The following is a 13,468-nucleotide window of genomic DNA, read 5'->3' as shown; positions in this document are numbered from 1 at the left end:
TCCAAGAGAAGTGAGTTTAGAGGAATCCACTTTGAACATCAGGTTGCTGTTTAATACCTTTGCTGGTGACCCTGCTCTCAATCATCAGCAAATTGAGAATAAATGAGGCAGTAACGAGTTGGGTTGGATTTGTCTTGCATTTTGTGCACAGGATGTAACTGGGTAATTTTACACAAAATTGGGCGGACACAATTACATGATGAGGTGGGTTACAGTGTCCAGCGCTAGCATCAGTAGACTGAATTACAGCTCAGGACAGGCTATAAAAGGCAGGTAGGGAGAACTTGTGCCAGTGTGAAAACACATCATGCCACTGACTGTTCACTTTGCCATTCAGAACTCGGAGACATTCAATAGCAGGGACATGGGAAACCACAAATAGATAAGACTTTTTGAACATGATAGATCGGACATTGGGGTGACAGGCAGACTGGCCGGTCTGTTGTAATCCAAGCTGGGATTGATCTATTGGCACAAGACAGTGTTTTCCTGTTGGTTTTGAGCTGCTCCTTAATGTCTCTTCACTGCAGGTCTTCATCACTGGAAGAAAAAGCCAAAGCTGATTCGTGGATTGGACAGCTGCTGCTTTAAACGTACACTCATTAAAAAGTTGAAAGATTTATTTATAATTGGGCTGAATGGACCATTTGTAGATTCACACTGTTAGTTTATTATCTGGGCAAACTAGAATTCACTTTTCAGCAGTCCAGAACAGTACAGTGTCTCAGTGGTTAGTGCTACTGCTTCACAGCATCTGGGACCCAGGTTTGATTCCAGCCTTGGGTGACCATCTCTGTGCAGTTTGCATGTTCTCCCTATAGCTGTGTGGGCTTCCTCCTCCTGTCTAAAGATGTGCAGGTTAGATGGATTAGCCAAGCTAAATTTTCTGCAGGTTTGAGAAATACAGGATTATGGGGGTGGGGGCAGTTGCTTCTGGGTGGGATGCTCTTTGGAGGGTCAGTGCAGACTTGATGGACTGAATGGCCTCTTTCCACAATGCAGGGTCTGTTATGAATATCAATGTTTTACTGGTATCACTCTTAATTAATCACTTCGGGTTTTTTTTTACTGCAGGTCAGCTTACAGACATTACTTTCTAACTTTGCCTTCTCTCTGAAAAGTTGAATTTTACTTGTGTGTGTATTAGAGCTTGCTGTTAGGAAATACTTCTCCAAACAAAAAAAAAACACAATAGCAGAAAAATGTAAAACTCTCCACAATAATGCTGCTGAGACTTGTCAGGGGGAGTAAGAATTGAACCAGCCGAGAACTGGATAAAAGACAGAAAAGGCTCCCAGCGATGCAGTACCTACCTCCAGACTCTAATTATGTGTTCAGCGTTTATAATAAAGTAGCAGAAAAACTGTTGCAAATAAATTTGTTTTGAATCATCATTTTGTTTCCTTAATACTAACATTTATTGAACACATTAGTGATGAAAGAGATAACAGTACAGTTAGGCATTCGTGTTGTTTTCATTAACATGTAAACTCTTCTTCAGGCTGATGCACCTTCAGTAAGCCCCATAGTTTAGAAATCTGAGCCGATGATTTATGGACCTGCACACGCCCTTAAGAATTACAGCTCGCTGTCAAACAATGGGGCAATGCTGTGTTTACAGTATTTGTTTTCCAATATTTTCTAATCAACCTCTTCAGAAATGTTATAACACACCTCTGGGGATGGGATTCTTGAATGAAGGCCCCCCGGCTCACAGGAAGGGATACTACCACTGCATCACAACAGCCCGAGCACTTATTTTGATGGTTGCACAAAAAACATTAATCCACTAATACATAGCGCACACCTCTTTAAAACTTTGGAGTGATACGTTGTCAAAGTTTTTTGCTTTGCTCTTTGTCTGCAATTCAGAGATTGGTCTATATTGCACTCACAAAAATAGTCAAGACGAATTTATGTTAAACAGGCACTTGCAAGAACAGAGCATTTTCATAACAGGATGATGGCACATGGAACAATATAACAGATTTTGCTCTGCAGTTAGTCGTGAAACTGCGGCAACTGGCAATATTACCGCACACAAACTGACAGCCACATCTGAAGTGTACAGAATAGCTCAAATACAGTCCCTGATTCTACACTTCTTCTAAGAAACTACTGAAGCACCCACAGACTGCAGTCAACGATGACTTGCCGCCAGATTTAAACTGTCTTCAGGAAATAAAAAGTTCTCACCATAGAGATTGCAGATCTCTGAGCTAACGTTCTTCAATGTCAGTAGAGAGCGCTGTTGCCTCGTAACTCACTGCAAAAATAAGTGTACTTAAAGACAGACACTGCTGAGTAATTGGAGACACAGTTTTTTAAAATATCCTTTTGTTCTATATTCTCCATATTGTTCAATGCTGGTAGAATTGCACTATACAATTGAGCATTTGCACTTTTCAAACAATATTTGCTTAAATTGTTGAACGTCATTCTCAATCTGAATACGAATAAAATCCTGTAACAAACGCTAAAAATGTTAAAATTTTAGTAATAAAAATAGGTATCTAAACAATGAAAAATAGGTTGTAATAAAAGGTATTTAAAAGGAAGTGTGGCTGAGATTAATCTGCCAAATAAGTCTGACATTATGTTTTGGCACAAATGCATGAAGGTTTTACCAAGTTTTGACAAATTCCTTGGTTTTAAACTGAGCTAGTAAATAAATGACAAAGTGGTTTGTGGCAAAGTGGTTGACTCTGGATTCAAACACTCCATCAGGCTTTGATGGCCTGGTTGATGGTAATGTTGCCAAACAGATCAATTATCACCCTGTAAATCCTTTCAATGTGCCCATTGAAGTGTACAAATGGGAGCGTGTCCATGCTTAGACATTCTCAATGTAGCCTGATGCTTCTCAGGCTACAACCTGTGCTGACAACTAACTGTGCTAAACCTAACCCTAACCCTAACCCTAACCCTATCATAGGTGACCTGTTCCAGGAGAAAATTAAACTTGGAAGACGACATGAACATGTGTTTCATCTGCCTTATGTGTCACTTACTGTAGGAAGAGATCTGTAAACGAGAGGGCGGATATACCCGTATTGCAAATTATCTTCTGGCACATGGGCCCATATTTCTTCCACCCTCAAGCAACCCAGAGTTAATCATAGAGTCATAGCGTCATACAGCACAGAACAGACACTTCGGTCCAACCAGTCCATGCCAACAATAATCCCAAACTAAACTAGTCCCACCTGCCTGTTCCTGGCCCATATCCCTCCAAAGCTTTCCTCCTCATATATACATTCAAATGTCTTTTAAATGGTGTAATTGTACCTGCATCCACCACTTCCTCAGGATGTTCATTGCACAGACAGACCACCCTCAGTGTAAAAAATTTGCCTCTTATGTCTTTCTTAAATCTTTCTCTTTTCACCTTAAAAATGTGTCCCCTAGTACTTGAAATTCCCTATCTTAGGAAAAAGGCAAGTACCATCAACTCTATCTATACCTCTCGTTATTTTATGAACTTCTATCAGGTCACCTCTCAACCTCCTATGCTCCAGTGGAAAAAAGTCCCAGCCTATCTAGCCATTCGTTAGAAATCTAACCTTCCCATGCAGCAGTGTAAAGTGGAGTAGTCAAACTGCTACTTATGGCAGGATATAAAATAGTCCAACACAGTGTGGCAAACCTGAAGAATCTGATTAGTTCCACCCAAGGTCACAAACATCAGCGTAAAAGATGTCAAATTTGGATTAAAATGCAGGCAGATACAGTTTTGTTGGAATAGGTAAACTAGATAAATCCATGCCAACTATGGACTAGCAGACTCATTAATATCCAAGTTACTCTATTAAACTAGAAGTGGATGTTTCTCATTCCGTGTCTAATCACTTGCATGATAGACTTAGTGTGAAGACATCTCTTTTGCACCTCACATGTAACTCACTCTTCTTATGTTAATACTTATATAATCAAAGTAAATAGAATGAGATTCTATCTCTCTAGTAAATAAAATCATACCAGGGAGAGATTGTGTTTGCCAAAAGATTCTTTAAGGGTTCTACGGCTAAATGATAACAGTAATTAATTTTAGATCAATCAGTGCAATGTCCTCTTTGTAACTTTCTTGTCAATCTTTGCTGGAATCCTGATTTTTAATTCATTTATAGAGTCACGCCTGGGATAGTTACATCATTTGAGCACAGAACTACGCTAGCCTGAAGATGATAATTTGCAACTTGTAACAAACGTTGAAATCACTGATGACACAGGACCTGAGAGAACTAGTGAACCAACTAAGACACCATATCTGCCATTCTGCCATTTTCACTCCCATCCAGTGTGCTGGCGTCAATTGTAGCCTCACTTTTTGGAATAATTTTTTCCATAATGTTTTCGGCAGTGGTGACATATCCCATTCTCCAGAACGTGTTAATCAATTCAGGGAATGCGCCTTTCTTTCCATGAGCCTGGAACCAGGCATACAGTATTTGATAACCCTGTTGCTTTATATCATCATGGTAATCAGCTCGAATCTGCTGCACCTTAGGTTCACTGTGCCCTAAGCTTATCCCAAGCTCGTGGTACATTCTCGGTTCAATTTCCATCACCATCAATTGCAAATGTTCTTCAGTAAGCTCAATGTCTGTTCAAGAAAGAGAAAAGACATCACTCATTGAATACCAAGCCTGAAGAATGGAAGATTGTAAGTCAAAGTCCCTTAGGTAGCTCCTCCCTGATATTCACAACAACAACTATTCCGTTTTAAGCGAGAAACCACTTTTCTTCACACACTCAACCTCCACCTGCGAAGGGCCAAGATTCACTACATACCCTGGTAAAAATAGTGACAAAACTGAAAGAAACAAAAACTGAACAGCCTGGCTGGGTTTTTTTCCCTGTAAGGAACAGAAGATTGAGCTAAAAAGGTTCACTTTAAAATTATGGAAGGGTTTCATAAAATAAGTGCAGAAATTATGTTTCCACACATGGGGGATAGTCACCAATAAATCCAATCAGGGATTCAGGAGGAACCCTTCTAAGTGGACAGTCAGACGTGGGGATAAGTCGAGTGAGGTTACAAGTGGTTAAAGTAATAGAAGGATATATTAATCACGCAGCAGAACTACATGGATGCTGCAAATCTTAAACAAATACAGAGTGCTGGAGAAACTCAGCAGCACCTGTGAGGAGAGAAACAAAGTTAACGTTTCAGGTTAATGACCTTTCATCAGAACAGAGAACGTTAAAAGTGTAATATCTTTTGAGCAATGTGTGCATGGGACAAAGACAAAGGAAGATACAGTGGAAGTCAGGTGAGGTGGAGTGACAGAAGAATTAGTTCTATAGGTCCAAAAGGAACAGCGATGAGGAAGAGATAAACAAAAGTTGTCCGTAGAGAAAATGTGCTGCTGTCTGAAAGAGAGTGTACAGGAAAAAAAACAAATTTTAAAAGAAAATGAAACAAGATGAAAAGAAAGTGAAACAAAATGAAGGGACAGCATTTATAGTCTGAAATTATGGGACGCGATGTTGAATCTGTAGGTGGTAGTGTACCTAACTGAAAGGTAAGGTGCTGTTCCAGTGGAAGCTTTGGGCAGCAATACACTAAGTCAAGGACAAAACCTTCAGCATGGGAGCAGGGCTTAGAATTTAAATGATGGGCCACCATAAGCCAGGGCCATGTTTACAGACCGACAGATGTGTTCCACAAAGCCCCATCTGCCCTTGATCTACCCAGTGGAGAGGAGACCATATTGTGAGCAGAAAATTCAAGATGGCAAACTGAAACAGGTCTATGTAATTTGCTGCCTCAGCTGGAAGGGGTGTTCCAGAGCACTTGGATAGTGAGGGGCAAGTGGGGAAAGTGGGAAAAAAGGGTAGGCGCTACATCTCCTAAAGCATGAAGAGGCCTGGGTGTTGGAGTGATACAGGAGTAGACCAGGGTGTTTCAGAGGAATAGAATAGTCCTTTCAGCGTACTAAAAGGAGATGCTTCTGTTTGGTGGGGGTTTGGTAATAAAAAGGGTAGGAGGAAGTTCATGTGGAGTAAAAATACTAACACGGTGCAGTTGGATTGAATGGTTTGTTTCTGTGCTGTACAATCTACTTCATTAAAAAAAAATCAAATATATCCAGATGTAATGATTAGATGACATCAAGCTTGCCTTGTTCCCGCATGCAAATTAAAAAAAAAACACTGATAGTTAAGGGGTTACAGTTCAGAGAATTGTGGAGGTCACAGGAAAGAGAAAACTCTGGAATATCGTGCACTTCAATCTCAATGGAAACTGTGTAAATGGTCAGAACAGGAATCATCACAATCCAATAGAGTTTGTAATAGCAGCAGACATTCAGAAAAATCTGCTTAATTATTCCTAATGCAGCACTCTTTACCCAGAACAGACCTTAACTTTCAACTTAAAAGCAAGTATCAACCATCTTCACCTCTGCTTGAACCAATCCATCAGCACAGCTATACATTCTTTAAGAAGACAGTGATCTTCAAAAGGAATTAAATTTTAAGTCACGAATGGTCAGGGTTAACAGCGAGGATGGGCCTGCTGGTTCTGGCAATCATCCAGAATGCTAAGTGCTCCTTCAAAGTTGTTTTGCGATGCGGACTTTATCAATGCCTCATTGAATCTGTAGTGGTTGTAACGAGGTCAGCTAGGTGGCCCTCATAATCTGAGTTCCCTGACTGGGGCTGTTAATCTGGTCCAATCAGGGAGCCCCGGCTGACAGATATAAACAGGAGTGACAGGATCTCTGTTCACTCTGACTGCTGACTCCGAGGGAGCTGGATCAGTGTCAAGCACTCTCCACATGTAAATAAAGGGGGGCTTGGTGACGGGATACCAGCCTCTGTGGAGTTATTTCAGAATCCATGTTGCATTAAATCACATGGCTTTAGCAGCAGTATATGATAGAAAACAGCCATTTCCTCTGATTGACAAGTCAATGACTAATTTAAAATGATCACACAGAGAAGTGAGAACTATGTGATAAAGAACAAAGCAAAGGGGTTCATTTTGGAAATACTCAGCTAGTTATCTATGGAAAAAGAAACTGAGTTAATGTTTGATGTTGTAATCTTCTGTCAGAACCAACTCAGACCTCTTTGAGAAAAGGCTGTGATAACTCTTGCAGAGCACAGAAAAGATGGACAAGTCTGGGTTTTTTTCTTCGCCCTTTAAGCAATTTTCATTCCAAACATTTTATCTGATTTTCTCATCTGACAGTTTGATGAGCTGCAAAGTGCAAAATAAATTTCTGAATTTTTAAAATGGTTAACAAACTGACTTTGTTTAACTGTTGGAATGAATGTCAAATCCATCACTACAGAAGTTTCAATCATTTCCAGATCCCTACAAGTGATCAGAGTTTGGATATTTGCAACTTCAGAATTAAAAAGGTTGTGAGTAGCTTTACCAGAGGTTAGAATGTCAAACCTTTACTCTGCACCTTACCTAGGAACATTTGATGGGGTCAGTGTAGAGGGAGTGTAACTCTGAGCACAGTCAAGAGAATTTGCAATAGAAAAATGGCAGAGAAGCTAAATTATTACTGTGCCAAACTTCACTGAGAAAGATAATGACAAATCCCACAGAATTAGAGATCCAAGGTACTGGTGAGAAAGAGGAATTGAAGGACATTTGTATTGGTAAAAAGATTGTGTTTGAGAAATTAGAGGGACTGAAAGCTGTTAAGTCCGTAGGACCAGAAAGTAGGTAACTATGAAGATTGTTGATGCATCCACTATCATCTTCGTAAAATTCTATGGATTCTGGAATGATTCCTGCAGATTGGAAGGTAGGAAATGGCACTGTTGAAGAAATTAGGGCAAGTTGGAAAATCAAGTCTGACGAATGTGTTGGGAATTTTTTTTGAGGATGTAACCAACAGAACTGATGAAGGGATGTCAGTACCTATTGTATCCTTGGATTTTCAGAAGGCTACTCATGACATCTCCCACAGAATGGTCGTTAGCAAAATTAAACTACATGGGATAGGAGGTAATACACTGGCAAGGTTTAAAGACTGGTTAACAGATAGAAAGCAAAGCAGAAATAGACGGGGCATCTTGTGTTGGAGGACTGAGTAATGGGGTATTCAAAGATCAGTACTTAGACCCCACCTATTCACAATTGAAATATCAGTGATTTGGACATGGAGACCACATGTAATATGCCCAATCTCACAAATGACAGAAAGCAAGGTGGGAATGTTTGCTGTGAGAAAGATGTAAAGCAACTTCAAGTGGATGTAGTGAGTGGACAACAACATGGCAAATGGAAATAACGTGGAAACGTGAAGCTTTCTTCTTTGGTAAGAGAAATAGATGTGCAGAATTATTTCTTAAATAATAACAAATTATGAAATGTAGATGTAGATGTAGATATACAGAAGGACCTGGGTGTCATTGTCAATAAGTCACTGAATGCTAATGTGCAGGTGCACAAGCTACTAGTAAAGCTAACGGAACATTATTCTTATTAGAAGAAGATTTGAATACAGGAGTAGTGAAGTCTTGCTTTAATCATATAGAAGCTTGGTTAGACTGCACCTGGAATACTGCGTGTAATTCCTTATTCTCAGGGAAGATATTATTCCCATAGCGACAGTGCATGGGGCTCACCAGACTGGTTTCCAGGTTGGTGGACTGTCCTATGAAGAAATATCATGCAAACTGGGCCTGTATTCTCCAGAATCTCATAGAATGAGAGATGATTTCATCGAAAACTTCAAAATACTAGAAACAGGGAGCACAATTTAAAAATAAGGGAGTAGCCACTGAGGACTTGGATGAAGAGAATTTATTTTACTTAGAAGGTTGTGAATCTTTGGAACTCTGTAACCCAAGGACTGCAGCAGCTGAGTCACTGCATATGTTTTGAGATTGACAGATTTCTAAATACCAACGGCATAAATGGATACGGAGATAACATTTTATCGCACAGCAGGCTTGAGAAGCTGAATGGTCTACCCCCGCACCTATGTTCCTAAGTTCTCTGTTTTTCTCTCCATAGATGCTGTCAGATCTGCTGAGTATTTGAGAACATCCTGTTCTCATTTCAGATTTTAAGCATTGGCAATGTATACATTTAGAATTTATTTTGAATTGTTCCTGCAGATGGTTGGCCAAATGACATTTTAATGTTGTACACTGCCCACTACAGTTCCAATGGTTTGTGGCATCATGAAACATTTTTCAATAATGGCACAAATGGAGTAGCACAGACATAACTGGAACTTACGACATCACCAATTCTGTGTCATTCTGTAGCTCTGCTTAAGTGACTAAAACTGAAAACAACTGACTCAAACCTCTACTGCTGCAGCTGCAAAATACAGTTGATGAATTCTTCATTAACCTTTCAGCTCTCTGATTAGTTATTCAGTTAGGCAGAGATCTTTTCTTTCAAAAGCAACAATTAGCAACATTAAACCTTTTTGTTATATCTTCTCTGGTTCTGTGGAAACAGTTATAGCATCAAGTCTGAGCATAAACTATATCAGGAATTTTCAACACCTGAGGTAAATGGACCAACAAAACCAACTAAATGCAGCATCACGGTCACTACACAATTACTGAAAATAATTAATTTCCAATATGACTCACAATGGCCCCTTACAGGCCTACATATCTCTGCATGATCATTTAAAATGCTGTAAAGGATATAACCCAAGAAGAGCCGAACTATGAGAAAAGTTTCTGTACAGACCAGTGGATTGCATACAGTACCTGGTACCTGCAAGAATGAAAAGGAAAACAATTAGAATATGTGTTATCCTATGAGGCAGAGCTATAACTGGGAACATGGCAAAGTGTTGAAACTTCAAATTAATGTTGTGAAGCTACGCAAGCACAACTGAGATTCAAGTTATAATTCATCACACAAACGGTCACATTATAGCCATTTGCACGTGCTATTTTGCAGAATATAATCAAATATTACAAAATGTTACAGTCCAATAATAGGAGCAGGAGGGAATTTCCAGCAGTTCCTGTGGTTATAGAATGAGTGCACATCCCTTATACCGTTTCCATTCTGCTGGTGCAGGGGAAAAGAATGCAAATTATAGGAAAGCCCCTCACGGCCAAAATATCTTTATAAGTTTATTATTTGGGGTATCTTGCATTTTGATAGAACAATACTTATAATTCATATTAATACTATCAGAACCTGTTTACGGCAATATGGACCACACAACATAGTTACAGTTACGCCTTAAGCGACAATTTGCCAGACTGAGCATTCCCCAGTGAGGTGCAATGCTCATAGGGAGCACTGGTTAGGAAATGGTGAGATCATTGGACTGTAATCCGTTTGTTTGAAAGGACTGTACAGGAAGGCCTCAGGTCAGTGAATGCCCTGATTAGTGATCCCTGTCAGCAGCATTCCTCACCAGGAATACTCAACAGTAATACTGCACATTCTTGGGAAGCGGACATAACTGGGAAGGCCATATTTATTGCACATTCCAAGATGCCCTGAGACGGTGATGCTGGAACACTTGATATTGTATTATCAAACCCATGCAATATTTGACTGAAAGAAAAAATAATCTCTCCTTGTTCATCCCTGCCATAAGGCAGATGACCTCTGGTCATTATTGCTTTGACTAGTTGCTAGGTTCTACTCAATGAAAAGCTTTGACTATAGCTACTATTTCTCACTTACCTCTGGTGGTTTAGTCTGTTCTTTACCTGAAACACAAACTAATGTAGGTAAATTTCAAAAATGTTCTTAAAAACACGAACCAAGCCTTCAGTTGAAAGGTGACTCACATTGCTTCCCATTACATCTCACATAGTCCCAGCTACTGCACAAAAACACCTCTTGAAGTTAATGTCCAGTTTTAACCTTACTAGATATACCTAATCTCTACCACTTTTATGAATGAACAAGTTCTAGAAGGCAATCTCATCAGACAGATGTATGGGAATAATCACACAGAGTTATTTCGTTTACCACTGTCAACTAATTGAGAAATACAGAGGGATTCAGTTTAACCAAATGACCCCAACCACCCCTGCAGAATCCTGGCAGGAACACACCAGCAACCCAATTTTATTTTACATTGACTTCAGTGTGTTACTCCTCACTAGAATCATAAGGACCATGTCAATAATCCTGTGGCCAGGAATTACTAGAAATCAAGACCCATTATTTCCAGAGTCATCACAAAAGTTAAAGATTTTATTCAAGTATGCAAAACTCCCCAGTCTACCAGTCTTTAACACCCAGGTCGACAGAAAGCAAGAACCAGGTTTTTGTCCTTAACTACATTTACAATTAATTACAAGTAATTAGACTCTAGGTTCAATCTTAAAGCATTAGCATGTAACTCTACTAATTAAAACTTTAACCTCCTTTTAAACTTACCCTTACACAGGCACACTCAGAGACAGACGGGAAAATAAACACAGGCGTTACGAACAGAGGGAAAGTCTGGGAAAGCTGTTCAGTAATTCCTGGCCACAGGGTTATTGACACGGTCCTTATGATTCTTGTGCTGATCAGAACATTGCTTCTCAGTCCTATTTCTCTGAACGTTTCCACTGGTTTGCAAGAGGCACAGGGTGGCTGGTTCATTGATAGAAGGTCTCTGATTTACCAGTTAAAAGTTGCAGCATACAGCAACTAAAGGGAAGAAAAACTGGTTTTCTTCGAATTTAAATTGGCTTTTACTGTAGGAACAGAGGGCTGCTGAGCTGGTGGAGACCTGAAGACGTCTCTGTTTCTTGTTCACATCTCCAAGTTGTTCAACTACCTCAGAATCAATCATACAGTTTTTGGCAAGGCTTTGTCATTGATAACTGGTCAATAGTTTTCAGACCAATCAGCTACTTGTACCAACCAAACCTCCAACTCGACACAGCCTCTCAGCCCCAGATCATCTGGAAAAACACTTGAACCACAGCTCAAAGAAACAGCTGTGAAAATGGTGGTTCCAAGTGTCAGATCACTTGCATTTAATACGTGTTGTAATCCTCCACCAATCCTTAGATTTAAAATAGTGTTTTCCTCATTTCAGTCCACAATTAAAGATGCAGAAAAATTAAATGCCACAGCCATTACAAGTGCTCACTAAAAACCAGTGAATGGAAAGGGCTCAAATACTAAACTGTGATGCGATAGAATGTTACAATACTGAGGGCCTTATATTGACTTACTGATTATCAACTTTCACCAAACATTGTTCAATAGAAACCTGTTACCAAGCTTCTTTTGGGTGAAATAATACCCCTGCTTTAAGCATAATGTCCCCAAAGACTTGGATAGCTATCCACTTTATGCCTTACTACAACTATCATGACATCAGCAAGTGGGCCAACCCACTCTGGCAAATCTAATATTGGTACTTAGGTAGAGTGCATTCCAATTTGCATCTTAATTCTGCATGTAAATGACAATCAACGAGAGGTTCTGATACGGAGACAAAATCTGTCGTATGGAAAAATTGCAATTTTGTGTGCATTAGTTGTGATCAAACGGACTACAAATACATCTACATATGTGCAGAGAGCAGGATAAGAAGGAAAAGTGTGTAATAGATATGAGGATATCACAGGCTTTGCCTACTGTAAATAGGCTGAAGACACAGAATGCAGTCATACTGGATTAAATATTGACATGTACATTTACTATAACATTCTTAATTGTGTGTTAAAGCAGGGAAGGCAGGACAAAAATTCCTAGGGTGGGAGATTTCAAGACTAGGGAGCATATTTTTAAGGTGAGAGGACAAAGATTTAAATAGACATGAGGGGCATTTTTTTTTTTTTAAACACAGTAGGTCATGTGTGAAATGAATTTCCAGAGGAAGTGGTGGATGCAGTTACAATGTTTAAAAGACATTTGGATAAGTTCATGAATAGGAAAGGTTTGGAGGGATATGGGCCAAGCGCAGGAAGATGGGACTATATTAGTTTGGGATTATGATCGGCATAGACTGATTGGACCGAAGAGTCTGTTTCTATGCAGTATGACTCTATAAAAGGGAATATGATCCTGGGATAGAATGAGCACCCCAAAGATTAGTGTCAACAGCAGAAAAACACTTTAGATTGGGGGAAAAAAATTGAGATACATTAACGATGGATGCAATTATGGAAAATCGCTCAGCTGATGACAAAGAATTACAACTGCTCAAGTAAGGAAGTCTCAGTCAGCAAACAATTACCATTTATCCAGTTGCTTGGCTGTGGAGAAGAAACAGAAATCAATTAGCAAACATGTCAGACATAGATGAAAAGATATCTAGATTTTAATAGAAATGCAAAAGAATCACACGATTTCATGGAAGTTCAAACCATAACCATGGACTCACAGGTGAAAGACTTTCCAATAAGCCATAACAAATTCATTTAAAATACTTGGTGTGTCAGATTTCAAAACCTTTCGTGTGTAATGTGGCAAACAGAATTGAGTGTGATTCTCTGCCCTATGAAAAACCAGTACCTGGATCATACAGTGTAAAATCAATTGAGCACACTGCAAATT

At 39.5% G+C, this 13,468-nt stretch overlaps 1 protein-coding gene across 3 annotated transcripts in view; it reads right to left on the bottom strand.

Moving 5' to 3' along the window:
- Positions 1–1,394: 1,394 nt before the first annotated feature.
- Positions 1,395–13,468, bottom strand: part of LOC109929457 (tumor necrosis factor receptor superfamily member 6-like) — a 37,423-nt gene continuing 25,349 nt past the window's right edge. The window contains exons 9-12 of one of the 3 annotated variants that reach the window (XM_048608897.1): positions 13,149–13,167; positions 10,643–10,680; positions 9,703–9,709; positions 1,395–4,603 (exon numbers count right to left, since the gene is read on the bottom strand). In XM_048608897.1, the coding sequence (XP_048464854.1) occupies positions 4,254–4,603; positions 9,703–9,709; positions 10,643–10,680; positions 13,149–13,167 (414 nt within the window). In that variant the 3' untranslated portion in view covers positions 1,395–4,253. The remainder of the gene's footprint in view (positions 4,604–9,702; positions 9,710–10,642; positions 10,681–13,148; positions 13,168–13,468) is intronic. The other 2 variants (XM_048608898.1, XM_048608899.1) reach the window with 2 other exon arrangements.

Source organism: Rhincodon typus, chromosome 20 (assembly GCF_021869965.1).
Source record: "Rhincodon typus isolate 14 chromosome 20, sRhiTyp1.1, whole genome shotgun sequence".
Lineage (NCBI taxonomy): Eukaryota > Metazoa > Chordata > Chondrichthyes > Orectolobiformes > Rhincodontidae > Rhincodon > Rhincodon typus.
This window is presented reverse-complemented; position numbering and strand designations above follow the sequence as displayed.